The sequence below is a fragment of the Sapajus apella genome, unplaced genomic scaffold, assembly GCF_009761245.1.
Source record: "Sapajus apella isolate SASKATOON/1434 unplaced genomic scaffold, GSC_monkey_1.0 scaffold7, whole genome shotgun sequence".
Taxonomy (NCBI): Eukaryota; Metazoa; Chordata; class Mammalia; order Primates; family Cebidae; genus Sapajus; species Sapajus apella.
In genome coordinates this window covers 38,089,117-38,106,627 of record NW_022436947.1, presented here as the reverse complement: position 1 = coordinate 38,106,627, position 17,511 = coordinate 38,089,117, and the positions used below count along the sequence as shown (strand labels likewise).

General features: G+C 42.1%; 1 protein-coding gene across 11 annotated transcripts in view; it reads left to right on the top strand.

Annotated features, from left to right (window-relative positions):
* GSAP (gamma-secretase activating protein) overlaps positions 1–17,511 on the top strand; it is a 103,864-nt gene that overhangs the window by 73,046 nt on the left and 13,307 nt on the right. For all 11 annotated transcript variants that reach the window (XR_004268368.1, XM_032276404.1, XM_032276406.1 and 8 more), the window contains 4 exons: positions 11,965–12,093; positions 12,939–12,997; positions 13,706–13,737; positions 16,009–16,070. Coding sequence is in view for 10 of the 11 variants with exons in the window: in XM_032276404.1 (XP_032132295.1) it covers positions 11,965–12,093; positions 12,939–12,997; positions 13,706–13,737; positions 16,009–16,070 (282 nt within the window). In the remaining variant the exon portion in view is untranslated. The remainder of the gene's footprint in view (positions 1–11,964; positions 12,094–12,938; positions 12,998–13,705; positions 13,738–16,008; positions 16,071–17,511) is intronic.

Genomic DNA, 17,511 nt, shown 5'->3' with positions numbered 1-17,511 from the left:
TTACTCAGGCTGGAGTGCAATCGTGCGATCTCGGCTCACCGCAACCTCCATCTCCTGGGTTCAAGCAATTCTCCTGCCTCAGCCTCCCGAGTAGCTGGGACTACAGGCGTGCACCACCATGCCCAGCTAATTTTTGTATTTTTAGTAGAGACAGGGTTTCACCATGTTGACCAGGATGGTCTCGATCTCTTGACCTCGTGATACACACACACACACACAGAATTTCCAGTCTTAAAACCATTAAGTAATGTGAGCTGGGATTATCTAATTTCCTTCTGGTTCTGAAAACAGCTTTTTTGTTTCTGAAGAGTGATCTGTATTGGCCCACTCTGTAGTCTCCATCAACCTCTGAACATTAAGCTGTAGCTGTTAGTGTCTTTATGCAACCTGGTAGCTTCAGAAGAGTTTTGGAGTACAAGGGGAGAATGGGGTGGGGTGAGTAGAAAAGGATATGTATGTAGTTAAAACTGGGAGAGTATTTTAGCACAGTTTCCTTGAAGCTCCTTTGTTGTTTTTGGCATTGCCACCTGTTAATCATAGCTTGGTGTAGACTGGGAAATCTCAGCTTCCAGCAGCAGGGAGATGAAGGTGCTGCCACCTTTAATTTCCATTTATTCTTTTGTATCTGTGAAGGGCAGGCCAGGCCAGGCCTGGGCAGCTGGGGAAAGGCTGTCGTGTTTAAGGTCACAGTTATTCACTGGGAGCAAGAGAGCAGCTTGGGGGCCAGGTTAGTGGTTCTAGGTTTTGGTCCTAAGAAGTTTACCTTAAAAATAAACTGATGAGCTGTGTTTCCAGGCAGAAGCGTGGGACTGCTGTGAAGTCCTAGTAATGTAGGAAGATGAAGAGAAAAGAAAGGTTTTATTAATAGTTTAAAAGGGGTTTAAAGAGATTCCACCCTTTCATTTTATTTATTGTTTGTTTCTGCCTTTTCCACTAGTCTTAGCAAATCCATAAGGTGTTTTTATTTTGTTTTATTTGTAGAGATAGGGTCTCTCTTTGTTGCCCAGGCTATAGTGCAGTGGCATGATCACAGCTCACTGTAACTAACCTCTGATTCATGGGCTCAAGCAATCCTCCCACCTCAGCCTCCTGAGTAGCTGGCACTACAGTCATGAACCACCGTACCCATCCAATTCCTTATTTTTTTTGGAGGGGTGGGGTCTTGTCATGTTGCCAGGCTGATCTCAATCTCCTGGCCTCCAGTCATCCTCCTACCTTAGCCTCTTGGAGTGCTAGGTTTCTAGGTGTGAGCCACCATGCCGGACCTCATAATTTTTTTTAATGGACAACAAATCAGTGAAGAAAAATTTTGAAAGAAATATCAACCACAGTTCTACAGTTCCTAACATATCAACTGTCTCTTCTACCCCATTTCCTCTTGGCTTTTGTTATAGGTATGCGTATTTTACCCAGTCGTAATTATGATCTAGAGATATTTGATAAATATTAGAAATTGTTATTGTAAATATTTTTTCATGTGGCTACATAAACTTAATAATTATAATTTCTAATGACTCCATAGGATTCCACTGGGTGGCAGTGTCTTATTTTTATTATTTTAAATTAATAAGTGTCTGAGGAAAAACTATCCAAAGTGTGTTTTCCCTCTCTCTCACACTGCAACAATAATCACCAACACAGAAAAACAGTATAAAAACGGTTACCAAATGTGTGGGAATTCTTTCCCCGTGCACCAAGCGGCACACACCAGCTGGGCGTCCTCTAATTCATTTCTGACACTACCTACCTAGAGAGTGTCAGATCCCACAGATTGGGGGGCACAGTCCCTAAGACTACCCTCCACACCCCCAGACACCAGTTGAAAGTCCAGACCTGTGGAACTTCTGACCAGCTAGCTTCAAGTTGGGGTTCCCATGATAGCTCTTTAGGTTTGATTAATTTGCTGGAGTGGCTCACAGAACTCAGGGAAGCATGTTTACTGGCCTATTACAAAGGATATTGCAAATGATACAGATGAAGAGACACATAAGGTGAGGTATGGGGGAAGGGGCATGGAGCTTCCATGCTCTCCTTAAACTCACCATCCTCCAGGAACCTCCACCTGTTCAGCTATGGGAAAACTTGCCCAACCCAGTCTTCTGGGGTTTTTATGGAAGCATTCCTTCCCTCCAGGGTATGAGGTGGACCCTCTTAGGTACAGTCTTAAGATCCATAATCAGAAAGGCAGGGGGACGGTGTGGGGGGTGTTGGTTGGAGGGAAGGGTTGGGGTAGAGTCCTGCCTTAGAGCAGATGAAATGAAGGCAGGAGAGAGAGTTTCCTGAGAACAACCCCCACCCCTAAGCCTAAAACACCCAATATTATAACAGCAGGCTGTAACAGAGTGTATTGGCATTATGAACCAGAATGGGTGGATGAAAATTAATGCATACAAAATGCCACAGTAAATATGTCATACTTTTTTTGTGTGTGTGGCAGTCTCACTCTGTTGCCCAGGCTGGAGCACAGTGACAGTGTCATGGCTCACTGCAACATTGAACTCCTGGGCTCAAGTGGTCCTCCTGTTTCGGCCTCCTGAGTAGCTAGAACTACAGGTGCATGTCATGTCTGGTTAATTAAAACAATTTTTTTTTGTTGTTTTTTGTAAAGATAGGGTCTCACTCTGTTGCTCAAGCTAGTTTCAAACTCCTAAGCTAAAGCTTTTCTCCCAACTCAGCCTCCCAAAGTATTGGTGTTACAGGCATGAGGCACCATGCCCTGCTGGGTTGCAGTGCCTACTCAGTTGTTCTTCTGTTTTTTGTTTGTTTGTTTGTTTGTTTTTAAACATTTAGTTTATCCCAAGCCACCATTGAAAAGTGTGTTTTTTTGGCCATGCAGTGGCACCATCTCAACTCATTGCAACCTCTGCCTCCCAGGTTCAAGCAGTTTTCCTGCCTCAGCCTCCTGAGTAGCTTGGGTAATTTTTGTACTTTTAATAGAGGCCCGGTTTCACCATGTTGGCCAGGCTGGTGTCGAACTCCTGACCTCAGGTGATCCACCTGTCTTGGCCTCCTAAAGTGAGTATTTTTATACATACAGTTTTTCTTGAGTTTTATTCCCCTAAGTTTAAGAGCCCAGAAGTAATATTGGGTGAAAGGCTATGAGAATTTCTATAGCTTTTGATTCTTACGATAAATTGATATTCAACCAGGAATAATTTACATTTATAAGGATTTATGAATTTACCAGTTTTACTATAACCTTACCAACATTGAGTATTTTCATTTAAAAAAATTATAAAAGAGTGATGGAAAGGTCCTATTAACTTTTACGTGTTAGGTTTTCTAAGAATATGATTTAGCTTTGCTTAAGAACAAGGTTGCTTCTTTTTTCATTGGCTTGTTTGTTTTCCATATGTGGGTATGTGTAAAATGGGTTATTTTATGTCCTCCATGTGTTTATGTCCTCCTTTTACATTCTGTCTTTCTCCTTACATTCTTCTCCTCTCCCCATAGCTTTCCCATTTGGCTCTGCAGACAGTTGTTTCCCATTCACCATTCCCATAGTTGCTTGGGAGCTCTTTTGGTTCCACGTGCATTCCTCTGCTGGTAGTTATTAATACCTAGGGCAAGTCTGAGGCATTGTAGATCTCTCTACGACCTTCTGCACACAGCCATGATCCATCAGAGAAGGCAGAGGTGTATCGCTGGGACTGGCCTTGGACTTGGAAGAAGATAGTATTGGGTTTGGTTTGACCAACTCGTCCCACCCCAGATGCTCAGCATGGGAGAGTCTAATCAGGAGATTCTCATTCCCAGGACACCTGGTCCTGCCATCTCTCATTTGTTTCCTCATCTCTGCTTGCATAATACCGCTCACTCACACCAAGCTGCTGTCTTCACCTTTAACCTATTTCTTTTACCCCAAGTCCCAATTTAATTATAGAGGGATGGAGCTGGTTGCAGGAGTATGTCCCACCCTCTGCTCCTCTCTCCCTAGTCTCAGTTATGTGACTGTTCTTGCCATACCTCCTTGATAGGAGGTGGCTCTGGACACTTATGACCTGAATCACAAATTACATTAGTTTGTGCTTGCTACAACATTCTTTCTTTGAGGCCCAAGGGACCCCTATTTACTCCGACCACATTTATTTCTTTATTTCAATTCTTGGTAGATGAGTGCTCTGATAAGGAGTCAAGGGAGGAAAGGGGCGGGTGCGTGTGTGTGGGAATGAGATATGTACTTTCCTCATGTTCTCTCTGCATTCTGAAGTACTTCCTTTTAGTGTAAAGTTGAACACTATAAAAATGTTTAATATATTGCTATGGTCTGAATGTTTATATCCCTTCAGAATTTATGTGTTGAAGTCCTGACCTCCAAGGTGATGGTTTTAGGTGGTGGTGCCTTTTGGAGGTGATTAGTTCATGAGGGCAGAGCCCTGGTAATTGCAATTAGTGCCCTCATAGAAGAGACCCCACAGAGCCAACTTGTCCCTCCCACCACATGAGGTTACAGTGAACACATGTCAGTCTAGAAAGTGGGCCCTCATCAGACACCACATCTGCCCACACCCTGATTTTGGACAGTCCAGTCTGAAGAACTGTGAGAAATAAATTTGTTGATACAAAATACCAGTTTATGGTATTTTGGTATAGCTGCTGTAACAGACTAAGACCTATATGAGCATGTTGGACAGGATAAACCAGTTAAATCAGAAAATCATCCTGAGAGACAAAAGGCTTCCTCATCTTATAAATAGTTCTCAAAGTCATTTTAAAAACACTAAACAGGAAATATATTGAAACAAGGTGCTTGCCTTAAAAGGAATGCCATTAAGAGTATCCCTCCTAAGAACAATTTTATCCCTTTATAAACTATGGATTACTCTAGGCAAATGGCAACTTTCAAAAAAGGTTAAAATTGCCCTTTATTTTTATTTTTTAATTTTGATTGATTGAGATAGGGTCTCCTTCTGTCACCCAGGATGGAGCGCAGTGGTACCATAGTGGCTACCTGCAGCCTCGTCCTCCTGGGCTTAAGCGATCTTCCCACCTCAGACTCCCAAGTATTTGGGACCACAGGCACATGCCACCAAGCATGGCTAACTTTTTTTTTTTTTTTTTAATGTAGAGTCAGGGTCTTGGTATGTTGTTGAGTCTAGTCTCAAACTCTTGGCTTCGAGGGATCATCCCACCTCAGCTTCCAAAATGCTGGGATTAACACATGAGCCACCACACCTGGCCTGCCCTTGATTTTATGAGAAGAGAAACCATTAAAACTATTCAACCACAGGAAGCATGTATGGATTTTTAAAAGTGGAACATAAGTATAAAGATAAAAGATGCGCATGCTACAAATGGAGGAATAAGATATTTTTACCATAGCCTTTAAGGCAGACATCTGTAGTGTATTTAATCACTTTAGAGATTGTTAATTACCTGACTCAGAGACTGAGAAGAACAAAAACCATACTGCTCCTTTCTACTTATGGCCACTCAGAATTGAGGGTGTACCAGTGTCTATCTGTGGTCTGATGTCCCTGAGCAACTGGGAGAAGACTAGTTTACATCTGGGCTCTCTTTATTTAGAGACTTATCTGCCTCTTCACTGGTCTTAATCTGTTTTAGGCTGGGTGTGGTGGCTTACGCCTGTAATCCTAGCACTTTGGGAGGCAGAGGTGGGTGGATCACTTGAGGCCAGGAGTTTGAGACCAGTCTGGCAAGCATGGTGAAACCCTGTCTGTACAAAAAATACAAAAATTAGCCAGGCATGGTGGTGAATGCCTGTAACCCTAGCTGCTCAGGAGGCTGAGGAAAGAGAATTTCTTGAACCTGGGAGGTGGAGGTTGCAGTGAGTGAGATTGCACCGCTGCCCTCCAGCCTGGGTGACAAAGCAAGACTCCACCTCAACAAAACAAAACAAACACAAAGCTTTAATTGGGCAGAGCATGCGTGTAATTAATTGCTTAGTGAAGCACAAAAGACACTTTTCTCCTTGATCCCCACAGTACAGACAACCAGGATTGCATAAGTAAAGTTTTTTAGAGGTCTGAAGTATTAGTACAATTACAATGTAATAGTTTACAATTTTTAAAAATAAGAATTGTTGCTTTGATAAAGATGTATCAATAGCAGTCTTAGTTGATTATGTGGGAAATACTAATTTCCCAAAGTTCAGTTTGCACATATTTTCTGGGACAGTTAGTTATAGTGAGGCCAGTGGATACTATAAACCTTAATTTTATGATGCAACAAAGAAATATTAATTAGAAATAGCATTTCCGGGCATGGTGGCTCATGCCTGTAATCCCATCTCTTTGGGAGGCTGAGGAGGGTGGATCACCTGAGGTCAGGAGTTTGAGACCAGCCTGGCCAACATGGTGAAACCCGTCTCTACTAAAAATACAAAAATTAGTTGAGTATGGTGGTAGCACCTGTAATCTCAGCTACTTGGGAGGCTGAGGCAGGAGAATCGCTTGAACCTAGGAGGCAAATGTTGCAATGAGCCAAGATTGTGTCATTGCACTCCAGCATGGGAGACAGAGACTCACTCTTAAGAAAAAAAAAAAAAAAAAAGCTTGAGGCTAGTGATTTCATTCCTGTCGTTTCTGTAGCAATGGGAGTGTCTTCACGTTACTTCTTAGATGACAAAGTTGAGGAACGGACCCAGAATGGAGGATTCTTGTTTTTGTTCCTCTTCTACCACCCACTATGCTGTGCTGCTCTTACTCAATTTTGGTTGGAAACATAGTGTTTTTGATTCTCAAGACTGAGAGGAGGGAAGGAGCTTAGCATTGACTTTCTCAGGGTATAAGTTGACTGTGAGATGGAATAGTTTAAAGCCATATTTAGTGATTTCATTTTTAGAAAAAAATTAAACCTGTTAAAAATGGCTAATAGAACTACCCACCTGGGCAATTAAGTAGAAATTTTTGCTAGATATGGGGGAAGATGGAGCAAGTCCATTTATATTCAGGAGATCTTGAACTTGCAGCATGCGTCTCCCTAAGTGGGCAGCCTCAGAATTTCTGGTCACTTGCCCTGTGAATGAGTGTTCCTGTTTAGAGTATCTTAGTTTAGTGCCTTCATAGCTTTATATACACACAAACTTTTTCTGTTTATTCTGTCAATGCTTAGAGGTAATGGGTCACTGTGTTTCTCTGGGCTATAAGTAAAAGCTGATACTGAGATGGGATCCACTGAAGAGCTAAATTGGATGATGCTTTAGCTGTGCTAGTTGAGTCCTGGCACACAGAGGAAAGGGTTCTCTTTGAGTTGGCTGCCTCCTCTGTAAGAAGATGCTGGTTAATCAGCAGAAGTAGGACCAAAGCCAGAGGGCCTTTTAGAAATGAAAGGCAGATGTGTTTTTCTCACAGTAATTTGCAGATGAGCCAGTACCCCAGGGCTTTTTTGCTTTGTTTGTTTTTGGATCAACTGGCAATCCAAATCATAAATGGGAAACAGTTCCTTAATGTAACCCACTGGTTCTTTTGTTCAATGAATAGTTGTGATGGGCTGTGTTTGGCAATTATTTGAGGTCATCCTAAGAGAAAAAAACTCCCCTTTATGTAGGAAAATGCTTCCAGGTCGTTCCTTGAGGATCTGATTGCTTCTAACATTGTCTCTAATTCAGGGGTATTTTTCTTTTCTTTTTTTGAGATAGTGTCTCACTCTGTCATCCAGGCTAGAATGCATTGGCATCTTGGCTTACTGCAATCTCCACCTTCCCAGGTTCAAGCAGTCCTCCCATTCAGCCTTCGGAGTAGGTGGGACTACAGACACATGCCACCACACCCAGCTAACTTTTTACATTTTTAAGTAGAGCCAGGGTTTTGCCATGTTGCCCAGGCTGGTCTGAAACTCCTGAGCTCAAGTGATCCACCCATCTCGGCCTCCCAAAGTGCTGGGATTGCAGGTGTGAGCCACTGTACCCGGCATATTAAGTTACTTATACAGCATTTTTTTGTGTATTATTTTTAAAGCTTTATTAGCTCTTTGCAAGTAGCTGGTGATGGGCTTCCTGGGCAGTTGTGGCTTTCATTTTGTGCTGCTATTGTTCCAAATGAGGACAGTATTTGCCTTGTTGGATAAGTGCTAGCTGATTGTCAGTGATTTGCTGTGTTCCAGGTTCATCCTTTTTTTTTTTTTTTTTTTTTTTGAGACAGAGTCTCACATTTTCGCCCAGGCTGCAGTGCAGTGGCACAGCCTCGGCTTACCTCAATCTCTGCCTCCTGGGTTCAAGCAATTATCCTGCCTCAGCCTCCCAAGTACCTGGGACTACAGGTGTGCACTGCCACGCCCAGCTAATTTTTTTTGTATTTTTAGTGGAGACAGGGTTTCACCATGTTGGCCCGAATGGTCTTTATCTCCTGACCTCATGATCTGCCCGCCTCAGCCTCACAAAGTGCTGGGATTACAGGCGTGAGCCACTGTGCCCAGCCTCATCTTTTTTTTTTTTTTTTTTCTTTTTAAATTTAAGTTCCAGGATACATGTGCAGGACATGCAGGTCTGTTTCATAGGTAAACATGTGGCATGTTGGTTTGCTGCATCTGTCAACCCATCACCTAGGTATTAAGGCCACATGCATTAGCTATTTGTCCTGATGCTCTCCTTCCCCACTGCCGCCAACAGGCCACAGTGTATGTTGTTCTCCTCCCTGTGAACATATGTTTTCATTGTTCAGCTCCCACTTCTGAGTGAGAACATGCAGTGTTTGGTTTTCCCTTCCTGTGTTAGTTTGCTAAGGATAATGGCTTCCAGCTCCATCCATGTCCCTGCAAAGGACATGATCTTGTTCCTTTTTATGGCTGTATAGTATTCCATAGTGTATATGTACCATGTTTTCTTTATCCAGTCTATCATTAATGGGCATTTGGGTTGATTCCATGTCTTTGTTGTGAATAGTGCTGCAGAGAACATACACGTGCATGTAGCTTTATAATAGAAGGATTTATATTCCTTTGGGCATATACCCAGCAATGGGATTGCTAGGTCAAATACTTCTGGGTCTTTGCAGAATCTCCATACTGTCTTCCATAATGGTTGAATGGTCAAACTAATTTAAATTCCTACCGACAGTGTAAAAGCATTTCTGTTTCTCCACAGCCTCATCCAGCATCTGTTATTTCTTGACCAGGCTCATCCTAGAGCATAGTGGTGTGATGGCATGTCTTGGCTCTTAGCATGGGATTGTGTAGATTCAACTCTCCCTTTCTCTCCCCTCCATTCTGGGTTACAACATCTAAAATGTTATGTGGGAGATCCTTTTGTTCTCTGGGATAATGAGCATGCTGGTGTTACCTTGGCATTTAGAATCCCTCAAAGATTTGGCCCTAACTACCTCTTTATATCTCCTATTTTAAAACCACACAATCACAAGTCTTTAGACAGTTGGTGATTTATATAGCCTTTAAGCCAAAGGTATATAGATTTAGTAAAGTATTTGAGGGTTTACTTGAACATGTTCAAACAGTGTTCTCAGTCCTGGCTGAACATTAGGATCACTTGGGGGAACTTGTAAAACTCATAAGGCTCAGGCATACCTCAAGCCAACTAAATCAAATTGGGGATGGGACCCAGGTAGTTCCAATGGGCAGCAGAGGCTGGGCGTGGCACACGTTGGAGGTCGTTGTGTTCACCACAGGGAGTGAAGTGCTGTTGGCTCTAATGCTCTGCCTCAGATATGAGCCCCGATTCCATGTTCTAGTCTCTGCCTTTGCCCACACCCTAGGAGTCCCACCTAGAACATCCTTTCCTTGTCCTTCACTGACTCAAATCCATTTCCCTCCCCTGTGCCATGTCTGTTTGCCAGGTTTCCAAATAGACTTTCCAATTTAGAATGATTTCTGTGCATTTCTTAACTGAAAAAAAAAATATCACTTTTCTAGTGGATACCAAATAGTGACATATGTAGTTTTTTTCTGTATCATCTTAATATCTGTAAGATAGTATAGATACGTTTAATGTCTATAATAAATAGGCCAGTGACCTCCCTGAAAAACATGTAAGTTCATGTGAAAATATTTTTGGGATGTTTGGCTAACAGTATTTCTGACTTAAATGTAAGTTTTAATTTTTGTTTTAAATTCAGATCCTTTTGCTTTTAACTCTAGTCTATTTTAGACCATGGATTTCTTTGGAAATCTGGTGCAAGCTACAGACCATCTCCTCAGAAGAGTGCTTATACAAACACATGCTCTATTTTACATTCAGGCAGTGGGTGCTGGAACCCCTCTAAAGCCTGTCCACAGACATGTGGTGAGCTCTGATTGATCTGTTTCTTCTTAGCAGACAGACGGTTATGCTAATTAGCCTGATTTGATAATTCCACAAGGTATGCATGTATTGAAACACCACATTGCAACCCATAAATACATACAATTATTATTTGTTAATTTTAAATAAAACACCTATGAGAAATGTGCCTACCTCCCCAGAATGTTATGAGGAAAGGGATTTTTTAAATGGAGTTAGAAGGAAGGTAACGTGGGAGAGATCTTTTCTTCAGAGCTGCAGTGTGAATGGCGCCTTCTAACAACAGAATAGCATTTGACTTGAGGGGATGGGGCCAGATGACAGGTAGAGGGCACCTGAGATTCTCCCCTCCCCTATCCTGTCCTGGACAAGGTTGTGGGTGAACTGCCTGGTGGGACTCCTGTGGCTAAGCAGGCGGAGTTAATAGCTCACCTGACCACTAGATGTCACCACAACACCAATTAGTTTTCTGGCTTTTGGCACTCCTGTGCCTGAGCCCAGATTAGGACAGCACGAAAGCTGTAGTGACTTCCAGGCAGGGACCTAATTCTGCCAAATGTCTGCTGGATTTATCTTGTCTTTTTTTTTTTCCCTTAATTACAAAGAAGACCCAAAGGGTGGATAAGCGTACGTTCATTATAAATAAATGGAAGGAAAAAGAAAAGACAAGTGAGGTGGGTCAAGTGAGGAGTGGGATCTGATTCGTGTTTTCTCCTGGAAATGAGACTTTCTTGGGAAGAGTTTTTCTGTCTCTGGGAGGAGGAATGTTGGCTAGATGGGTATTTCAGGCTTCTGAATGAACAAGTTTTAATATTATGTTGCTCACCTTACTGATACTACAAAATACATTTCAAGCCAATTATGACTGTCCTTTGAATAAAAATGTTAATAATATGCTATAATTTAACATCAGGGAATTTTTCTTGGTCAAGGTGTATTTTTTAAAGTTTTCCTATTTTTCTTGCAGTTCAGCCAAGTCTGTCACCTTGGCAGGCAATAGCTCACTTGGTTTTATGACCACACATTACAACTCTGGCCCCAGTCAAATCATTTGCAAATGTAGATATTTTGGCAAAAAGTATCAAAAGGCTATTGGTTTAAAACCAATTTGTGTTAGTATATCCTTCAACACTAAGAATGTATTAACATTGCATTTTATTATTTAAAAAATGAATATAATGGATACATTCTTGCTTCAGGGTAGTGCAATTATATCAATAATTCAAAAACGTAGATAGAATGCTTTCTGTTTTGGAGTATGTGACAACTGAATGTAAAATTAGTTCATTTCATCCTTTTTGATTCTTAGGTTTTGAAAAATGTCCTTGGGAGTAAATAAGTTTAGCAGGAAAATTCACCTCCTCCACTTATCCAAATGTTATGAACTTTCTTTTAGTGAATATGGCACTGTTGACACCACCTAAGTCACAAAAATGGGTCTCTAGGGAGGAAATGACTCGATATGTTTAATACAGGTTTCCCCGCTAAGCGTCAACTCAGGGAAGTCCTGCTGGTTTTGGGAAGTGAGCAGCATTTCTCTATGTGGTTTAAAAAGACCACACAAAAAAGACAGAAAATGAGGTGGGAAAATAAGATTCTTTAAGTCTATTTTAGAATCACTATTGGGTCTAGAATGCCATCCTCTGTCGAAAGTATTCACTTAGAAATATGGGCCTTGAGAGCTGGGGAAATAAGCCTTGTGTGATACTCACTGGGTAGTTTGGACCACCAGGGCAGCTTCTGAAGACCGCTGATGTTTTTGTCTCCTACAGGTGCACAGCTTTAAGGGCTACTGGGAAAAATTGAACTCCAACCTGGAATATGTCAAGTACGCCAAGCCACACTTCCACTATAACAACAGTGTGGTCAGGAGAGAGTGGCAAAACCTGATCTCTGAAGAGGTATGAGTGGGTCAGTGAGAGCAAAGCCAGCAGCCAGGCATAGGGGCCTGGATCCAGGCAATGCCCTTAAATCATAAGACTGGCTTCCATGTGCAGCCTTCTTCCCAGTTGCCAGGGACTTGAACATTGTCATGACTGATCTCAATAGGTGGAGGTGCTTCTACAATCTTTGTTCTTGCAGGGAGGAAACTGAAGGGCAGAAGGGTTAAGGGACACACAGCGCATTCATAGTAGAAGTACGATTAATATCCACCTCTCAGCTATGTTCCCAGGTTACTTAAGTAGTTAAAATTTGATTTAAAAAAATATAGATGTTCCCAAATTAGTGGTCGTTAGGGGTTGGGGGTAGTTGGAGGGAGAACAGTGGATGGGACTCACTATCCAGGGGTGATATGGAAATCTTTGGGGGTGATCAAAGAATTCTGAATCTTGATCATGGTGTTACGTTGGGACAAGAATCTGAACGTGATAAAATGGCATAGAATGACACACATACATTGTGCCAATGTCAGTTTTTGCTTTTGATACTGTGCTCTAGTTATGTAAAATAGAAGCACTGGAGGAGACCGGGTAGAGGGTACGTTGGATCTCTCTCTGTAGTATCACTGAATGTAGATTAGTATTGTATATAGTGTATAGTTGACTCACAGTTTCCTGTGAATCTGTAATTGTTTCAGAATAAAAAGTTTCTTAAAAATACTTTTTAAAATCTAGGTGTTCCGATTATCTGGAAAGTATATTTCTCCTCTCTGATGTTCTTAACTGTATTGCATTATATCTTTGATGTGAAAAGTCACCCATTAAAACCTTTACCTTCCACGTTCCTGATGTATTCTCACTCATAGAAAACAGGAAAAAGAAGGTCCACGGCATATGTGAGGAATATTCTTGATAATGCGATAAAGTAAGTGAAATTAGAGGGTATAGTATCTGTAAGATGATTAACAGTTAAAATTACTTTATTTTGTTGACTACCTTTTATAGAAACAGCTTACTTTGTTGCATATCCCCAGCAAAATGATATTGTCAGCTTCATGCATGCAGTCACTTGGATCCTATTCTGGAATTTGGTGCTGGAATTTCTAGTGGGAAAAGCTTATATATTAAACCTTGTAGACTTGTAACCTGTGGATACATGTTTACAATGGATAAGTGGTAAATTTCCTGTTAGTGATCATTTTAGGAGAGAAAGGCAAATAGTAGGTTTTTTTTTTTTTTTTTTTTTTTTTTTTTTTTTTTTTAGTGTCAGTGGGCTAGCGAGCTTGCTCTTATTTTGAAAGCCGATTTTCAGGGTATATGAGTCATTTCAGAGTGCTAAAAGTATAGGCTCCGTTCCAACCTGTGTTCCATTTTCTCCCCCCATTATTTTCAATAACTGAGAGCTACAATTGTCCTAAATTATTGCCGTTGTTGGCACTACAGGGTTTTGAGATTTTATAATTGCCTAATGTGGTTTTCAATACATTGATCAAAGTTTTTGAGGTTTCAACAGCCTGAGAATAGTTTCCACAGTGGTTTTTATGAAATTTTAAAGGAGGACATCTTTGTATGATGTGGCTTTAAATTTTTTAAAAGCGATGCTCTGTGAATAACATGGCTAATTTCTTCGTAGGGTGATTTCTAACCTAGAAGCAAGAAATTTGGGTAAGAAAAGATCTGTAATAAAGCCTTCTGGGTTTCAGTCAGTGTTCTGTTTGTAGTGCTGTTCTTCCTACCACTGTGGGTTGGCAAGAAAATCACTTCCAGTAGTGTGGAAGTGATTTTCTTTAATATCTTCCTCTTAAGAGTGGCTGCACAGCTCTTCCTATGTCTGTCTGGGCACCAGGACCTCCGGGGACAGTTGCTGAATGTGCTTTTGCTGTGGGAGTCCCTGGGTGATGGCCCTGTGGTTCTCTTTATTGCCTTCTGGCTGTGCCCACAGGATGCATTTTAACAATTCCCTTGGCTTGGCACTGCTTGCTTTCCAGCTGTCTGATCCTACTGGGTCTTGCATGTGCCTCTCATTTTCGTTAAAAATTGGGCACACAGGTCCTAGAGGCATAAAGATGTGGTTCTGGGGAAAGCACAGGCTTGAGAGATAGACAGAGCTGGACTTAGATTCCAGCATGGCTACATGAGAACCATGTGCTCCTGGGCAAGTCACTTATCCATTTTATGCACTGTTCTGCTCAGGGGGGCGAGGAGAAAATGATACTAACTGGGTAATGCAGATAGCACCTAGCACAGTGCTTAGAGCATGCCGGTATCTGAGGTGGCTGCTTTATCATTAGTGTGTAAGGAAGAAATGTTAATGTGTGGCTTCTAAACCAAATGACAGGTATTATGTGACCCGTGGATGCAGGGAGTGAGAGGATAGGTCAGGAGCAGGGATGGCTGGAGGAGGGAGGGAGGTTGGAAGAGGCTCCCCACAGGGGTGACATGTGAATTAAGTCTTGATAAACAAGGAGGACTTGGCCAGGTGAAACCAGGGGAGGAGAATGCTGAGCATATTCAGGCACAGGCTTATTTGTAGTTGCCAGAAGAACACTTTCATGCCTCCTGAAGGTCAGCCTTCATTAAATAAGCTGTTGTTTTTATATCCCACTCGTGTTTTATGGGTTTGGATGTTGGGTGACTGTAATGGAAACTAGTTTATACAGTGCATTGTTGCACATTCTGCAGCTGTGCACACGGCCCAGTGAACTGTGACAGCGCACCTGTCATCCAGCTCAGGCTGACAGAACCTGGGCTCACCGAGCAGCCCAGGAGGAATCAGCCTCTGCCTTACCAGGCCATCAATGACTGAAGCTCGGGGCATGCATGCGTGTGATTCAGGCTTACCGTCCTTGCATTGCTGGGGGTTTTGCAACACGGGGAACGTTGCTGGTCTGGTCGAGGTTCCTGCCCTGCTTATGGAGTTACTCTGTGTGTCAGGGCCATTTGCATTCTGTTAACTAGTCAGTCTCTCTTAATGCACTTTAGGAAAACTCTTCCCTTTCCTTACACGTGCTTTGTTTGTACTAGTTCCCCATGAAGAATGTCACTGCCTGAAACAGAACGTTCTGTAAAATGCAGGCTGTTGGATTCACATTTAAAATCATTTCATATCAAGCATGAGGGTTGTGTAGGATCCAGGGAGGATTTATTACACGTGGTCAGGAGATATCCATGCCCTCCCAGAAGGAGTTGCCAGCCCACTGAGCAGGGTGGCTCTGCCCTCTTGCCTGGCACTGGATCTCAAGTATTTAAGGAAAAAAGAATACGAAGATGTTAGAAGCACTTTGGGGTAGATTTTCCAGCAAGACTGGGTTTACCTGCCCCTGGGGCTACTACACTCTAGTGTGGATTGCTCGTGCATTGCAAATCATGGTGGAGAAAGCACGATTTGATTTATTACTTTTCCACTGTGTCCTAGCTACCTTTGCAGTCTGAAAACGTGTGCCAGTTAGTATTATTTGCCACAGTAATTGACTGGTCCCCTCAGCTCAGTAACTCCCAAAGCCACTGAACTACAGGGATCATAAAGTAGAAGAGAGCCATGCAACTCCCTTCCACCGAGCCCCAATCTCTCAGTTTATGACCCCAGAAGGGTTAAGAGAAGGGCCAAGTCCCTCTGTTTCCAGTGGAGCAGAGGTTCTTAACAGTGAGTTTTAACATTGAACAAAAAGCAAAGTTAGAGCCTATCAGGGTGGGTTGAGGAATGTGTTGTTTTTCCGTCATTCCTCATGTGTTCACATTCCTTTCTGTGTCATCTCAGTGATAAGTTCAGCTTGTAGGACTAGGTCACACTTACGTGATAAAAACTTTTCATCCTGTCAGGGAAGTGTTGTGTTTTCCCAATGACTCAGAGAAGGGAAACCCAGGCTGATTCTTCTCCATCCTAATCCATCTCTTGAAAACTGCTCGGAGCCTGACTGTTGCTCTGTTTCCTTTCAGAGCCAAGATTGACGCCCCTCCTGCAGGAGGAGGACAGCCACCAGCGGCTGCTTATGGGGCTGGTAAGTGGTATGTGGGTTCTTTAGGGACTGGCAAACAAGGGACCCTAAGATGAGGGGAAAAGGCTAAAGTGGGCTTCTCATTCTGATCTTATTCTTTATTCTTTAAACAAATACTTTTTGCCAGCATTATGGACCCTGTGTGTCCAGTGGTAAGCAACCCATATGATTTTTGCCCTCTTGGAATATGTAGTCAAGGGAGAAGACACACATGAATCATACCAATACATATGTAATTTACAACCCATTATAAGGAGTGTATACCATTGAGAGTGCTTTAAAAAAGGAAAGAGTTGCATCTTTGTGGCATTTGTATTTGGGGTTTAAAATACAACAGAACAGGCCAGGCACAGTGGCTCATGCCTGTAATCCCAGCACTTTGGGAGGCTGAGGCAGGCGTATCACCTGAGGTCAGGAGTTCGAGACCAGCCTGGGCAACGTGGTGAGACCCTGTCTCTTCTGAAAATACAAAAATTAGCCAGACATGATGGTGTACACCTGTAATCCCGGCTACTCAGGAGGCTGAGGCAGGAGGATCGCTTGAACTCAAGAAATGGAGGTTGCAGTGAGCCAAGATTGCACCACTGCACTCCAGCCTGGGTGACAGAGGGAGACTCCATCTCAAACAAAACAAAACAAAAAAACAACAAAGTACTTTCTCTCAAGTAGTCATAATACTACTTGAGACCAAAGAAACATACATAAATTAATTGAAAAGCAGAATTTGTAAATAAATCCAAAACCTTTAAAAAGCTGATTAAAGAGACATCGTGGAAGTCTAATAACATATTTTTAATACCATGAGGATTTAAGAATAGGATAATTTATTTATTAGTTTAGATATGGCAACAATAATAAAAGAAAAATCTCACATATACAAGAAGGGAATAATTATAGTATTTTGTAAAATTAAATATTGTACAGCCATTAAAATAGTATGGCAAACATGGCCAGGCACAGTGGCTCACACCTGTTATCCCAGCACTTTGGGAGGCTGAGGGGTGTATCACCTGAGGTCAGGAGTTCAAGACCAGACTGGCCAACATGGTGAAACCCCGTCTCTACTAAAAATATAAAAATTAGCTGGGTGTGGTAGCATGCACCTATAATCCCAGCTACTTGGGAGGCTGAGGCATGAGAATCCCTTGAACTCAGGAGGCAGAGATTGCAGTGAGCTGAGATCACACCACTGCACTCCAGCCTGGGCGACAGAGCAAGACTGTCAAAAAAAAAAAAAAAAAAAAAAAAGTATGGGAAACAATGTTTATATGACAAACATACAACATTAGAATGGGCGCGCATGCCAGGAAAAAGAAAAAAATAATCCCCAATTGTTAATGTGGGTGGTAGGATTATGGTTGATTTTAATTTTTATCTTCACGGAAAAATTGGAAAGCACAAAGTGTGCACTACTTATTATACAAAAAACATCTTTTATTTAAAG